Raw genomic sequence first — 16,846 nt, forward strand, 5'->3', positions numbered from 1 at the left:
TCCGAAACATTTTCCGAGCTAATTAAACGAGCACAACGCACAATGTTGCTTCTCTTTCTGCGCTCGGAAGAATAATGTCGAAACATTAATTACTTACCATTATTCACACGCCTACACCCATGAGGCTCTCGAGACTCTCGCAGACTCAGGTGCTTTCCCGATTCCGGGCCATTTTCAGGGGGTGGTGCTGCGAGCGGTTGCTGGGCGGTGGGTGGTTATATTTCATGCCACAACAAATGCCCCACAATCATTCAAACACAGACACGGGGGATTTGTCGCCGTCTAAGCCGCGCGTTGAGTTGAACAACTCAATGAGTGGCGGGGACCCAGTTTAAATGAAAGTGAGCTCCAGGCATGTTAATTATTTAGAAAGCATTCAGATTTATTTGCTTAATTCTTCTGTCTTTTTGTTTTTTGCGTTTGGTTGTGCCACATTTTATGTTTGTGCTCGCAAGTGAGTTAGTGATTGTTTTCTACCAGGATTTATTTTACAGCCAGCAGTACTGCCAACACGAGAGAAAAAAGTGAAGCTTAAAAAATATTCGAAATTGAGTTTATGTTTAGCCTTTTACGATTTCTGAAATTAATTATTCAAGGAATGCAAAATATATTCGAATTTTGTATTCCTTGAAGAGTAGTCGTCGTACAGCGCTTTTAGAGCATATTTATTTTTTGTAAAAACTATTGAAAACTTATTCCAATAAAACTTTGTAATTGTGAATATAACGATTCCCACATAAGATATTTTTATCATATGTTTTAAAAAAAATGTATAAGATAAACTCAAACGGTGATAAAACATGGCATCTGATTTTGATCAAAGGATTGACAAGAAAATTAGGCAAATTAACTTAAATATCATCAAAGCAGTGACATTTAGCTAATTTGACATGATTGTATTTATGATAGCTATATAGACGATCCATGCACAATTTTTTAAAACGTTATCTGCGGGTACAACGCTTAGTAAAATTCTAGAGTGTTTAATTAGTTAATTAGAATACGGTCAAGTATTGAGTTCTCAAAACAATTGAATTCTGATGTTATTTCTTCCTACGTAGAATAATATTCCTGAGATGCAGCTTAAATTGTAGCCCTTCAACAGGATTTAGCAGCCTTAGTGTAAACCCACAATTCAGCACAATTGACTGGGCAGTAAATATTTTACTAACTTCTGTTTACTGAGCTACAATTTTGCACCACCCACTCTCTGTTTGTTTTTTTTTTTTTGCCATTGTCCTGCTGTAGGCGTTTTGGGTTACTTACTTATGTGGGCGGGTGTGTTTGTCGAGCACTTGTTTCGGCACTAGATTTATGCCGTTTCTTCTGCAGTTTCGGTTTCAGTTCACTGGGGCCACTCCCTGTGCAAGGATATACAAGTATTTTATTTGTTTTACATGGATTTCTGCTGTGCTTTGTTTGCTGCCTGGCCGATTTGTCGTCTTTTATGCTAGCTGCTATGAAAAAAGAAAAGGCGCAAGGGCGAGTTCATCTAGGCAAATCCTTAATTTATTACAACCTGCACACAAATTTGCTGGCTGCTACTTTGTTCCCTTTATTTGCCGTTGATTAGAAAAAGAAGTCAGGTTTTAATTTCTTGTTTCTTTTTATTTTGCTTCATCATTTTCTTCAGTCTTCGTATAAGAAATAACATTTTTTGTTGTTGTTGCTGTGGGTGTGTCTACCATTTAATTAATTAGTTTTGCGTATATCATATTATTATTAGATTTAAACTTACGGTTGCATGGCTTCTAGTTGCCTTTCCCTTGCTCTTTTTGCTCCTTCTATACACAAACTGGTTTTTATTTATATTCAGATTTTATTTTCGTCTGTTTTCTAAATGCATTTTGTGCATTGCTCGTCTGCTTTTTGATTTTGCTTGTTTAGTATACACGCAAATACTCGTACTTTTTATTTATAAATATTTTTTTACACTGGCTTTTTGTGTGCTTTGTGTGGCTATTTTATGCAAATACCGGTTAGTTTTGTTCGTTATTTGCCTTGCTGTTGTCGCATTAAATAAAATAATTATTCGCAAATCAAACTCAACCGAAATATAACAACTAACGAGCTTTGATTCTGAGTTATTGCTTTTTGGAAATCAATTATTCTTAATTAATATTCTATGCATTTGACTAAAGTTTTTAAATGCATTCCATAAATTATTTACAGTAAACGTACCAACACTTTGATAAGTGCTTTAGAATTGAGGGATATTTACAAATTATATTTTATATTACTTCAACTTTGAGTTCTGGCTCACTAAGATACGTTAATATAGGTATTATAATTTAATTTTTAAGTTTTCCGCTAAATGTTTTGTATATTGTCATTCAAGATGTTTGCTAAAGTTAGGAAACTTGGTAACACTGTTCAGCGGGCTAATGGATGTGAAAATGACCCCTTTGGCAGTTGGATTCATTCAGTTAGTTCTAGGCTGGACTGGACTATTTGGTCCCCATTAGGTTATTTGTCTGCCAAAGTCGTTGCCTTTTTCTCCATATAACGCAGGCGCTGAAGACAAGTTCAGTAATTTTGTTAACCAAATAAAGACAAACAAAAAAACTTCTTTAGCTGCACCCTCCTTCTTCGCTACATCTAATATATATTTATATATATGTTTTTAAATTCACTTGTATGTTGCTTATTTACTAGGAGCTATCTAGAGTATTCGAATGCTAAATGCCATTTTAACTATGAGTGGGAGAGAAAAGTGAGTGAGACTTGAATGCAGCTTAGCTTAGTTTGGGGCCAGCAAAAAGGTTTCTTTGAAATCGTATTCTTCTCTTAGTCTAACGGTTAGTGTACATATCTAATATATCTGTTATCCGTAGGTCATTTGTATGTATTTGTATGTTTGCTTTACACGTAGACATATCCCTTGTTTCATTTGACGCTTGTTAAACTTTGTTGTTTTTACTCGAAAAAAAATATAATCCAACCTGGAACACAAAAGGGTGTATTCAGGAGGTAATTTCGATGAATTAGTGATTTAGGATTTTTTTGTCACTAATCGAGTACTCCGAATTTCTTCAATAGCTGTTCTGATTCAATCACAAACCATAGTTTGCTTAGCCCCCCATCGAAATGTCCTCCTAATTACACACCGATTTGTGCCTCCATCCTCCCTAAATTTCGCCTTAAGCCTAACCTCTCACTTTCCCTGTTTTTGCTTGAGTAACCCCCTCGATTTAGCCAACTCAGAACTGGCCACTGGCCTTGGCGCTCTGTACACAGCCCCGGTAGTTGTTGTTATTGTTGTGGTGGTGGTGGTGGTGTTGGTGTTGGTGGTGGTTCAAGGCGACCATTTCCATTTCCATTTCCATTTGCATGTCCACGTTCATCTGGGATCCACGCTCGCCCTGGCCACGTCCACGTCATACGTAGACCACGTGCGGTTTTGCCGCCGACGGCGGCACAGGAGAGGGTCCGGCCGAGGAGGTGGTATGGTTGTGGTTCAAGGCCGCCGCCTGTTTCAGCTTGCTCATGGTGTGGGTGTCGGGATACTCGTAGTGATCGAACCGCTCGTACAGGTGTTCCGGCTCGTCGTCCGCCTCCTTGACGGGCAGTTCCCAGGGCTTCAAAGCGCGATACTCGTTGGCAATGGTCTGGGCCGCCAGGTAGCGTTCCAGCTCGAGCTTATCCAGCTGGGGCAGGGTCGTCTGCTGGTACTCGTGGCCACCGGTGCCGCCATTACCGCCGTGCGACTGCAGCGGCATGGCCTGGTGGTAGTGATGGTGGGCCTGCAGCGTCTGCGCATGGTGCGGATAGTTGAGGGTCATGCCCAGCCCGCCCACATGGTTGCCGCCGCCCAGGGTCATGCTCATGCCCATGCCCATGCCCAGGCCCAGGCCGCCGGGATTGTGGCCCTGCAGGATGCGGTCGTGCACGTTGATGATGCTCTTGCTGGTCCGCATGGGACCGCGTTCGTGCAGCAACTTCCGGCGCCGCTTGACGAACCGCAGGTAGTAGAGCACGCTGACCCCGATCATGACCACCAGCAGGCAGGTGATCACCGCACAGACCACGGTCACGATGTGGGCGGGGCAGGTGATCTCGCCCTCGCTCATCGCCAGCAGCTGCCGCCGCGTCCGCACCTTGTCACGCCAGATGTCGCAGCCGATCTGGCGACGGTCCAGGCTGAGGATGCCCGCGTTCCTGTTCGAGGCGGAGGTGGCCAGCTCGTAGGCACTGGGCTCGGTGGTGTGCAGGGCGTTGGCTATGTGCTGCTCGGCTATGTAGGCAGCCAGGGCGGCCACCCCGTCGTCCGTGGAGGCCACTGCGGTGGCCTCGTCCGCCTGCTCCTCCTCGTCGGCCTCCTTGGCCAAAGCAGCCACAGCGCCGCCGGCTGCGTGCTCCAGTGCCGGATCCACTCCCTCGAAGTTGCCGGTGACCAGGCGCCAGAGCCACAGCAGCGAGCAGTTGCACTGCAGCGGATTGTCACCCAGATACAGCTTCTGCAACTGGTCCACCGGGAACTGGGCCGAGTAGAGCGTCTGCAGGCTGTTGCTCTGCATGTAGACCTCCAGGATGTTGGGGTTGCCCTGGAACAGGCGCATCGGGATGTCGCTCAGCTGCGGATTGTTGTTCAGGTGCAGCGTCTGCAGGTGGGTGTTGTCCACAAAAGCTCTGAAAGCAAAAAAAAGAAAGTAATATTTTAATAATTTAATTTAATTTATGAAAATTACAAAATAATTTGAAGGACTAACTCTTGTCAATGCCTGGATATACTGCAGAACTTCATTATTCAACAGACCACACCCAAAAAAAAAATTTCGTAGAAACTAACCTATTGTTAAATAAATGTTTAACTATGGGGTATGAACAAGTTTTCAATAATATGAGTATTAAACTAATACAAAGAATGTTTCAAAGTAAGACATATGTGGCTTAAAAATAATTCCATAAGTGTCTTCGTTATACAAATGAAACTTAAAAGTACAGGGCCTATATTATTATGCAATAAATTAATACTTATACATTAATACTGTCTGTAGTTTATTTTCAAGAAAACTTAAGCTTCTTTTTTTTTTTGTTTTGGATATAGCTTACATTTCAAGATGAATGAAAAAGTTCGTTAAAATTTTACCAAGGCAACTGCTTTAATTAGCCGCCTGACTATTTATCCCGGCCATTCGCTCTATATTTTTTATTATTTCTCCCGGCTCCAGTAGACTGTTCGTTTTAATTATGCACACTGCACGCTGCATCAGCGTTCAACTTAAATGCCAGGCATTGAAATACATGAATAACATACACACGCTCAGCTTCAGCTTCCCAACATTTTCCAGAGCCACACACAATCGCACACACATGACAACGTCAGCTTCGACTTAAGCGACATGGATTTATTTAGCCTGCGTCTATTTCAACTTAATAAAAGAGGAGGTGGATGAATGGGGGGGAATAAAAAAGAGAAGGAATTAAAGGAGCAGGGACGAAGGACGAAATACGAGGCAGCAAGCTGACAAGTCTCCGTGTTATTCGAGCTCCGTGGAGCGTTGTCGTAAATCCCTGCCAAGTTAAGTCAACGCGCTAAGTCGCTGACTTGGAGCCAAGGATGTAAGGATGCAGGGCTGCAAGGATACAGTGTGTGTGTGTGTGTGTGTGTGTGCTGAGTGGTGCAGTGCATTACCCGATACCTAAAACCCAAGCCCAAGCCCAAGCACAAGCCCAAGACCAGATCCTGCCAGACATTCTCAGATGTGGCTGCAGCTGAATGAAATAAGTGCAACGTGGCGTATGAGCAACATTGGGCGAGGAGCTGACTTGACTTACTCCGCTGACACAAAGCGAATTTGTCGCTTTTAAGCGTTCTGAAGCAGGCCACATTTCATTTCAATACTTGCAGCTTGCGACTAGCATTTCATGTTAAATGAACGCATTTATTCCACAAGCTGCAGTTGCAGTTCCCAAGGACCCAAGCACCAAAGGACCAAAGGACCCGGCAAGCGCATTGATTTGATAAGTGGCCGCATTTTGTTAAATCCTTCGAGACCATAAGCTTGCAGCGTATTCATTCGACTGCGACTGGTGATGAATTCGAATCGCATTGAGAACGAAAACTGTTTGCCAGCTCTAAAGGGTGCAGAAATTCATTAGGTTGACTGATGACCTAAGGGATTGGCAGAATAACTTTAGAGCTTGCTTCTAGTTGCCAATTAAACCAGCTTCCAAATAAAATTGAGAATGGTTGATATAATCATAACAACGATTGTATTTAATAACAATGTTGTCAAAAATTATTTAAGAATGATTATTTGTTTTAAGAAAACCTAGTTGTAGGTTATTTGAGTTGTGAAAATCTAGAACAAAACAAATAATAATTTCAAAACTTAACAAACACTTTGAAATCTTTTAAACACATAAGCTAACAATACTTTAATCTTCGAAATCTCCAGACACTTCCAGCCAGACATAGTAATCATGACCATACCATATTCGCCCAGACCCCTTGCCTATTTACCTGCACTCCACTACCATCTTTCCACATTCTGAACATTCAATTTCATGGCAAGTTTAACATTTAACTTAACTACGATAAAAAACTTCGGAAAAACCTCAATTGCAGGCGGTGAGCCCAAAAAAAAAATGGGTCTTTGCATTACCAAAACAAACTCTGTCTGCATACGACATAAGCCGAAATTTACCCAAAACAATTTAGCGGGTAGCGCACAAGCCACACGAGCAAAAAATAAATTCAATTATTTGTGCAAATATTATGCAAATATCCGTGGAAGGCAAAACCAACACGAGAACGTGACATCTAAGGAACTTTTTGGGCGAGAGGCTCCACAGGTTGATGATTTACCTCATCGACCTGTTGTTGGCCTTTAAATGCAACTCAACTGCCTAAAAAACCGAGTGACAGGGCAAACAAAATGGCGGGACAAGTGGGGGGAAAAAGTGGGGCCTAAGACCCACCTTTTTGCTGTTTGGCTTTGGTTTTCGGTTTGTTCCCCGCGATTCAAACTTCATTTTGCATGTTTCATGTTTTCGACTGGCCTCTCATGCCCACCGCCCCCCGCCCACTGCTTTTGGGTTTGCTTTTTTCTCGACTATTTTGTCTGCGTTTGCCAACGTCAAACGTGCGGAAACGGAAATGGCTGCCATGGTGGGTGGGGCGTGTGTGTGTGTGTCTTTGGCTGCGTGTGTGGGGCATAAATGTTTGCCTTGTTCCGTGCCTTCTTTTTCCCTTTTATGCAAATTGTTTGTGTGTGTGTGAATCTGAATTGGAATTGCTCGAAATCCGATTGAAATGTTTGCTGTCCATGTTCGCTGGGCTCAGTCACGACTCCCAGGACTTTACAGCGTCAGAGTTCAGTCACATCGCCATTTCCCATTCCCCAGTCGCCAACTCGTTGGCAGGATGAGTGTTCGGCTGTCGGGACAGTCAATCAGGCAGTCTGTCAAACAGTTTGTCAGTCGCACTTTGATATAGTTTTGAATGGCAGTCAATCCTGTTGGGCGGACCACTGCCGCAGAGCTCCGGTTCGCTCTATTCATTTGATTGACGTTTTAACTACATCAAAATATGAGCTGGGAATCTCCAGTCTTGAGTTCATTGAGCCCTCTAACAGTGGCCCCACCTTTCAAATTTCTCCCATCGCAGAAATGATAATCAACTCACATGCACGCAATCGCAAAATGCTTGGAGACACATTTTCAAACGATATGGCCGCGCAATTTGTTAATGACATTTTAAACGTTTTTAAATTACACATACGCCCCATCAGGTCCTTTAATTTCAAGTGGGCGTCGTAACAAGGCATTGCTATAAGGAAAAATGCAGGACCGGTTCCCAATCGCCCATTTAATTTAACATAATTGTAGTTTATTTACAAACAATAAAGTGAGCAAACATCTTGGTGGAGGTGGAATTATTGTCAAGAGCAAGGTTTGAGAAAATTACATTTTACATTGAAAATGCACCAAAAAAATTAGTTAGGAAGTTTGATATTCAATTTGTGTGAATAAAGGAATTTGTACTAGTTTTTGAAATATTTTAATTTGTTTACAAAAAAGGTTTTTATAGGTATATATTTTTTTATTTAAGTATTCTAGCAAAAGGAAGAGAAGCGATAGAAAATGTTAATTTAAGCTTGACATAAATATTATTAATAATTAAGTCCATTATTTAGTTATTCAGCTTCTATGAAATATATAAATAAAATTATTGGTGATTTTTAACAAAAATGTTTTGAAAGTGATTGTACCTTAAATATATGCATGATATATATTTATAAAATAACATTTGATAATATTTACTTGTAATGCATTAATTGTGTGCACATATTTAATACTTATGCAAGCCTTTAAGTATAATTAACTGCTAATGATGGCAATTTGTCAATGGTTTTTTTCGCTTATGAATGTGCTATCTAATTATATCACAGCGTAAACAACCAAATGCATAGAAAATGTGTGGAGAGCTAATTATCCTCGTACATCACATGACAACGTTTATGGCACACATACTGGGCCATTTTCCTGACTTGTTTTTTATTGCCGGCGACATTTGCAATGTTTCCCATTGAACGACAAGAGGACATCGAGTGAGTGCTTAGAGTGGCCATTAAAACGGACTTTTAATACGATTATCAACCGTAAAGTCAATGACTGCCATTTGCAGGATTTTCCTTTTTACCCCTGCTCTGGTTAAGCGAAACGTTGCAAAGAAATATGTCAGCTTAATGAGCCAACAACAGCGGCAGAATCTTAATAAACAAGGACAGAGCAAACATTAGCAAAGGGCCGAGTCAAAATGTTGGGACCTTCGCTCAGTTTTCCGACTTTAAATTTGCTGCTAACAAAAGTATGCAATGCATATTTTTCCCAACGCAGAGTGTTAATAAAAAAGTGCAAACAACAGAAGGACGAAGAAAAGACGAAATGAAGGCAGGAAGAAATTACGGAAACAGGAAAACATAAACATGTTGCGACCCCAGCCATATTTCTCCATAAATTATGAGCTGGGAAATATTTCAAGGCGGCAGCAGAGGCAGCTCAAGCCCGAGTAGCTATTATGCGTATTTACCAGCAGCGGCTGGGCGGCCAAAGTCTAAGTCTGTCTGTTTATGCATATGCATGTTCCACCCCCTTAACCCACTGGTGCACTCGAATTCGCCAGGCCGGAATGGCGAGAGTTGAATTTAAATAGAGCTAAACTTTGGCATAATGAGGCACCAGCATTCGCTACAGGTGCGAATGATGAAAGGTAAACGGTGGTGAGGTGCAGCTCTGCCAGAGCAACCAACTTAATTAGCAGTGTTTCTAAGTGATTCTGTTTAAATGAATAACAAGACAAGTGACAATTACCAAGAAATTGGACAGAATATATTATGAGTTGGCGCTAGGAAGCTAATAAAGAAGGTAATTGCTTTTGCTTGTAAAAGTAACTAATTGATTTTTTCTCTGCCAACAGAGGAACATCTTATTATTATTATGTGTTTCCGGAAATGTATTTTAACAATTTTCTCATACTAGGAAATTTTAGGAGTTAATATTTAAAACAGTCCCTAACTATTTTTCAAAGAGTTTTGATTATTAAAGCACCTTCGCTCAACATAGTCAATAGTGACAAAAGTGAAAACATAATTTTGTAGTCTATGTCCTGCACTCCTTTTCCTCACAATGAGTTTATTTCTAACCCATTACTGTCAGCACAGTCCATTACACTCGAATTTAATTCCCAATTGTCGCATTCAACTCTGGCATCCGTCCTCATCAGAATTCAGACCACAGTCAAGGCAGTTAGGCCGGCCCCAAAAATTGGGGAACAGCAACCCCAAAAGCTGCCACAAAACAAATGTCACACATGCCCCCGCAAGACCCCTTCGCATAAATTTTAAAACAATTAGTTTCAATTTTGAAATCCACAACCAAATAAACCGGGCAACACCTACCTTCCTTTTGCCCGAATGACTTTCTGCTATTAAGTCATGTTCACTTTCGCATTCCCTTTGATATGGGCTACCTCTCTGAAATTCAAAAACTCCTGTTTCGAAGGGTTGTTTGTTTTTCGCAGGGGTGGAAGCGGGTGAAAGTGGGTGGACAACGTGCTGCTGCCTAATGAATTTTGCAAGGACTCGCGCTGATTGTTTAGGTGTAAGGATTTCGTAATGAGCAGCGATCTGAGGGTTCAGGGAAAGGGAAAGGGAAAGGGAAATCACACACGGTGTTACGGCGAAATGTATCCTGTCGCCCTGTAAACTCGACTATCAACGTGTCGCCATCGCAGTTTGTCCTTTTCCCCAGCCATCCTATCCGCATTTCAGATTTCCATTAACGCATTTGCATAAATATTTACATATATGACTCGCTCTGTCTTTGGGGGTATCCGTGTCTATCTCTCCTGACTTTAAAATGTTTCGCCATTTCGTTGAGGGAAAATATGGTGGAAGCTTGTAAACATGGCAAGGTAACAATTTGTCTGACAGCCCCTTTCAGATTTTGCGTTTGTCCCTTTCGGCTAATGAATTTAACATCAACTTCTTCATCATTCCCTAAAAAATGTATACATGTTATGTTCAGCTTTTTAAAAATTCTTACCAAGGAAAAGCAGAACAAAATAATTTGACAGGAAGGAAACCAGAAGCATTTAAAATTATACAAGAATTTAAGCTTGGGAAATCACATTTTATAGATATATAGTAATTGTACCGATATAAACGGTATCATAGCGTATTGTTAGTCTGTTTGATTGACATTTAAAAAATTGCAATTGAAAGTAAAGTTTTTAAGATCAGAAGATTTTAAATATTTAAATCTTTTAGTGATTACTTCTTTTATTTTTAACACGTCTAAGGTGTTTCTTTGCATCGTATTTTTGGCCCTATTTCATTTATAATAGTTTAAAGGTATATTTAAATAATATTCAAAGAATTCCGTTTAGGCAAACTCAAATTCCACGAAATTAGCATAAGGAAGGAAAATCCAGCGTATTCGAGACCTCTTTTGTTCGACAGTCAGCCAGTTAGTCAGTCAGTCAAGGCAAACACGAATTTTGTTTGCAAATCAGTCAACACACACACAGACAGATACACTATATATGTATAGATGATATATGTACTCGCATGTAAATGTGCTTGTGCAGATTGAGCAACAATTTCAACAGTCTGCGAACAATGTGAAGGGAAAAGTTTACACAAGACTGAGACAGAGACCAAACAAAAGCCGAACAAAAAGCAAAAGCAATTACAAAGGCCAACGGAGGGGGGTGGAAAGTGGGCGGAAAATGGGGGTACTGGGCGGATAAGCCTCAACCAAAGTTGGGCCAAGAAAATCAAACGAAAATTCCAAATTAAACTCATTTAAATGGCATACGATGCTGTCTGCTTTCCCTTTCTTTGCTCTTCGCCCTTCGTCCTTCGTCCTGTGACGCTCTCATCGCTTGTCATGTAAGTCATGTTAATGTCATTGTAAAGCGGCATGTCGCCCAGGGGGGCGTGGCATGTGGCTGATGCTACCGCCGCGGCTATATCTGCCACATAGCTACCTCTTCTGCTGTCGGTGGTTGATTGACATCGCCAACTCAAAGGGCGGCAGACTCGGCTCGGCTCGGCTCGTTCATCGATTTGATATGAAAATTGCCTGGAATTATTGAATTAACATATGCTCGAGTTGAGCTCAAGCATTTGCCCCTGCCACGCCCCCGTCACGCCCCCGCCTCTTTCGTTGAGTGCGTGTGTGTGTGGTGGCATCTTATTACCAAAAGCGAATTAGGCATGATTGATTACATTGAGCAATAATGATTTGTCTGTGCGCTTAGTTCTGCAGCTGGGGGAAATTCTCTCAATTTTGTGACAAACGGAAAAATGTATTTACCCAAACGTGTACAATTTTTGCAATTGTGATCGGTTGCTATGAGATCAATAGATTATCACTTTTTTATTAGGCTTTTACTCGCATTTATTATGTATTATTTATGCATTTATATAAATCAACTAAAATCTTACGCTGCTCACCAATTAATAGCATGTGTGTCAGCATCTTTCTGATAAGAGGTCTTCACCAACAACTTTTTTAAGAGCAAATCGAGTGCTAGTGTGTCAGACGCATATAATCTCTTGAAGGGGAATGATGAGCAAACTGATCTCGTTAGCTCTTGTCGCGTTTGTACTGGTTTCCCCAGCATCTAGATGAACTTTGTGTTGCTGGTAAACGTGAAAATAACCCATGGGCATGCCGCCATCCCGATAACCACTTTTTGAATGGCAGGCTTACACAATGGAACCGTTATTATTTATTGCGGAGGAACACTAATCCACAAAAGTAAGAAGAGGAACATTCAAGCTGCGATCATGTATTAAAATTTAGTGCTTTTGGGCTATGTTCTAACAGCTGTCCACTGCGTTATAGGAATAAACTATCTGAAGTTCTATATAAAAAATAGTTTAAACTCAATCAATCTTTCAGAAGATATGAGGAAATTAAAATCAAACATTAAAGTAAGTTGTGACGTCACTGCAATAATCTATGCTTTTACCCATATTCTCACAACAGGTGACGCTTTTGAATTCATGGCTTTGCGAGCGAATATTATTGCTGGCGCCATCTCCCGGAGGTCGAATCTCTCACAGATTAAAATATTATCGCAATTTTGTTTTGGTTTCCGATGCTGTATAATTTCGGGAATGAATCTAATGTCGTTTTTAAGCGCAATAAAATGGTTTTTATGTGTAATTATAAAAATAATGTTTCTCATGGATTTTTTTTAAGTTCCTGAGAATTATTTAATCTGGTGCTTAAATGCACTTGGGAGACATGACGCGTCTAAACTCTCGTAGTCATCTTATAAGGTTATTAAATAGTGTTAAATATATTTAAAAAAAATTGAGCTTGAGCGCGCACCATTCTGATAAGAGCCCTTATATGCTTTCTCCTTAGACTTTGTATGAAGCGCATTGAGTGCTAGTTAGTCAGTCGCTTGTAATCTTTTGAAGGGAAATGATGTGCGGATTAAAATCGGTAGGTCTTATCGCTTTGGTGCTTTGCCACACTGGGTTTGCCCAGTTTCTCGACGAAAGGTGCGGCGACCCATTCCCGATTGAAATGAGAATAGCAAGGGGGCACCCCGCCCAATCGAGACTCACAACTTGGATGGCAGGCTTGTACAATGGATCCTCTTTTAAATGCGGAGCAACACTAATTCACAAAAGTGAGCAGAACAGCATATAAGCTGTAATCAAATATTTAGTTTTACTGTTTTTAGGCTACGTTCTAACAGCTGCTCACTGCGTATATGAATCCTCATTGGCTGAGGTGTAAGTTCCACTCTGACATGGACCAAATTAAACTCTGATTGATATATAAACTATCTTAGATCCGTTCACTTGGGGGAGTACGACAAGTCCTGCTCTCCTGAAAAATGCCCACACGTCGAGCGTCTCAATGTTAACGCAATTATAGTGCATCCCGAATTTAATGACTATGATTCCTCACATGATATAGCTCTGTTGAGATTGGAGCATGAAGTGATTTACAAACGTGAGTTAGTTATGACAACTAAAAAAAAAAACTTTATAAAAAGCTTTAGCAAGCTGAAGTTTATATACAGCTATATAAATTATAAGGAACCAGTTACTCAGCTAACAAATTTCGAACTAAGTATTTCCCCATAAAACAATTTGTTGGTTACCCATGGTATCAGCTTAAAGAGTTTCAAAACCGATTTTCCTAATTTGAGAATGGTTTAAGTCTGATATTTTCGGAAAATAACGGTTGCTTATTTTCTTGTTTTAGGAACATTTTGTTTTTTTTTTCATTTATTGAAGAAATATTTGTGCTCGACTTCACACCAAATGGAACTGGCAGTTTTGTAATTACTTGGTAGATATTAAAAATAGTGCTTATTTGAAGTGATAAATAGTTTTATTTTGTTCGTCATTTTTGAAAATTTAAGAAATTTATTTAAACAAAATGCGTAATGAAGTACGAAGCAGGCCTTAGTTTTTCGCTTTAAGTAATTAAAGATAGCTCTAAAACTGAGAAAGTCGGAAATGTTTCCTTGATTAGTTGCAAAGCTTGAACTGAAACTAAAGTACCGTTAGCAGGGTAAAGAAATGTTTTATTTTTAATACTTTGCTCGTCTGCAGTCTACATCCGCCCAATTTGCATCATTTTGGATGAGATGGTAACTTCGGATGGCGTGCAGACATTCTCCGCTTTCGGCTGGGGTGCAACACACAAAGAAAGAGAAAGCAAAACTCTGAATACAATCGAACTGCAGCGACGTAGCGATGACAAGTGCCATTATATTAGGGTGAACCAGATCTGCGCCGGCAACAATGATGGCGGCGACAGTTGCAGGGGAGATTCTGGAGGTCCGCTGGCGGTCAGTTACTCCTACAGAGGAAAGGATATTTACGTTCAGTTCGGAGTGGTGAGCAACGGCGTGGAAGCCTGCAATGACAGCGCAGTCTACACAGACGTGAATGCCTACAAGTACTGGATAGCCAACACGGTGTTGGAGGCCGAAACGAGACTTTTGACCGAACACTGCGGAAGCGATTGGGGAAGTGGAATTCTTGTTCGCCTATGGGAGATTTCCCTGTTTGAGCATAATTTCACTGGCGCACTCATCACCAGCCGTAAGTAGATTTGAAATCAGTTTGTTCGTTAACTAATATATTTGTTTCCTAAGGGTTTGTCGTGACTGTTGCCAGTGCCTTCCCCAATGACATACATGAGATGTAGGTGGTAACACAAAGTTTTTTACACAAATATTTTTCCATTTATACTTGCTAATTAAAATCCCTTATTTTTCTATACAGAAAAGTGGAAACCGAATATCTTGGCAGATATGATGTAGACTGGTTTCACAAACATCCGCAGTTCACGGATTCAGCAGGGTCAACGAAGAACAATATAGCAGTAATTAAGCTAGCTAAGAACGTGCCAGACTCAGGTAACTAAATTAACCAAATTAATGGCCACCTCTCTATAGCAAAATTACATTTTTAGTGCTTGTGAAACCGATCTGCATGGGACTGAACACTGCTGCCCCTATGACGTGGACTGCCATGCTCTATAGTTCCAACGATGAAGTTGCCGGCACTCAAAGTGTGACTTTGAACAGAATCGATAATGCAGTCTGCTCCAGGAAAATTGGAATACCTGTAGAGCCCAATCAATTTTGCGTCGAAAAACCTGACGAATTAATGTACATGCCCTATAATACACCTGGTTCTGTAGTGGCTACTGTTGGAACGATCAATGGTGTCGAAAAGTATTTGCTTGCTGGCCTCATAAGCCTTGCTAAGGATGGTGTGATCGTCATTACAAATATTCAAGACCACGAGAAGTGGATAGCGAATGAGTTAAAGTATTGAAAAGAGCATATACCACAATTATTATGAATTTAAAATTTGAATAAAAAAACATTTCAACTGAATCCATATCCAAACAAGAAAGAAAGCAAACTTCGGCAAGCCGAAGTTCATATACCCTTGCAGCTATTGCAAGAATTTAACATTTTTGAAAACATTAAAATTATGATTTACTGCGTATATGTTTAAAAACATTGAAGCTATGATGATTAGCAACCCAATTATTTGATAGTTATTTTATATATTTTTATTATTTCTATGGGAGCTATATGATATAGACGTCCGATTTTGATAAAATCTAAACCATAATTCTGAAATATTTAACCATTGCTATATGTCGAAGAACTGAACAAAAAATAAAAAACAGAAAAGTTATAATTTTTTTCATTTATTTTTCCGATTGTTCCTATGGGAGCTATATGCTATAGTCGTCCGATTTTGATGAAATTTAAACCGTAAATCGGAAATATTTAACCATTACTAAACGTCGAAGAACTAAACAAAAAATTAAAAAACAGCAAAGTTATAATTTTTTTTTCATTTATTTTTCCGATTGTTCCTATGGGAGCTATATGCTATAGTCGTCCGATCCGGCTCGTTCCGACTTATATACTACCTGCAATAGAAAGACAACTTTTGGGAAAGATAGCAGATAGCTTTAAAACTGAGAGACTAGTTTGCATATAAACGGACGGACAGACGGACAGACGGACAGACGGACAGACTGACAGACGGACAGACGGACGGACAGACGGACAGACGGACAGACGGACATGGCTAGATCGACTCTACTAGTGATGCTGATCAAGAATATATATACTTTATAGGGTCGGAGATGTCTCCTTCACTGCGTTGCAAACTTCTGACTGAAATTATAATACCCTCTGCAAGGGTATAAAAATCTGAAATATTAAGCTCTTATGCCCGACCTATTTTTAGACCCACAAATATTAGCGTAATAGGATAAAAGATTCCTTTCCTGTCCCTTTGAGGTATATCTTGATCAAGTTCACTACCGATTCGATCCAGATATGTCTGTCTGTCTCTCCGTATGAACGTCGAGATTTTTGGAAGCTATATGAGGTAGGTTTGGGAACTCAAAAGCAAGCAAAGCCAAGCCTCTTTTTTTAAGTTTGGCCACGTAAAACTCTGTAGACATACATATGGTTGCGATCAAATATTAAATTTTATGTTTATTTGATCAGTTTTTATTGACATTCCAGAAATGTTCAAATTTAATAAGTTATTTTAGAAGTTATTAAAAATAAAAAGTCAACGTCCAAATAGGTTTTCCTTTTGTTGTACAGCTGTAAAATAAGTACCAATAATTATAAACTATTAAATTAAATCTTTCAGAGATCAAAAGATTATCGCATTTTTTTTTCTACGAATGCGTTTAAATTTTGATTTGAATTAAATTGTATTTATGTGTAAGAGAAACAAAATGATTTGAACGAGTTGATAAGTTTATGAATGGGTCTTTAAATGAGTCTTGTCTATATAGTCTCTTATCATAC

The 16,846-nt window shown here is 39.9% G+C and overlaps 2 protein-coding genes across 2 annotated transcripts in view; one reads left to right on the forward strand and one right to left on the reverse strand.

Annotated features, from left to right (window-relative positions):
• Positions 1-1,587: 1,587 nt before the first annotated feature.
• LOC108143675 (protein flightless-1 homolog) overlaps positions 1,588-16,846 on the reverse strand; it is a 93,734-nt gene continuing 78,475 nt past the window's right edge. The window contains exon 5 of the mRNA XM_017268186.2: positions 1,588-4,629. Within this exon, the coding sequence (XP_017123675.1) occupies positions 3,378-4,629 (1,252 nt within the window). The 3' untranslated portion in view covers positions 1,588-3,377. The remainder of the gene's footprint in view (positions 4,630-16,846) is intronic.
• LOC108143677 (serine protease 45-like) lies at positions 12,920-15,394 on the forward strand. The gene is made up of 7 exons (XM_017268188.2): positions 12,920-13,159; positions 13,214-13,265; positions 13,325-13,488; positions 14,097-14,591; positions 14,645-14,693; positions 14,775-14,908; positions 14,965-15,394. The coding sequence occupies exons 1-7, from the start codon at positions 12,949-12,951 to the stop codon at positions 15,330-15,332; spliced, it is 1,473 nt and encodes a 490-aa protein (XP_017123677.1). The 5' UTR covers positions 12,920-12,948; the 3' UTR covers positions 15,333-15,394.

The sequence above is a fragment of the Drosophila elegans genome, unplaced genomic scaffold (assembly GCF_018152505.1).
Source record: "Drosophila elegans isolate 14027-0461.03 unplaced genomic scaffold, ASM1815250v1 contig_520, whole genome shotgun sequence".
Taxonomy (NCBI): Eukaryota; Metazoa; Arthropoda; class Insecta; order Diptera; family Drosophilidae; genus Drosophila; species Drosophila elegans.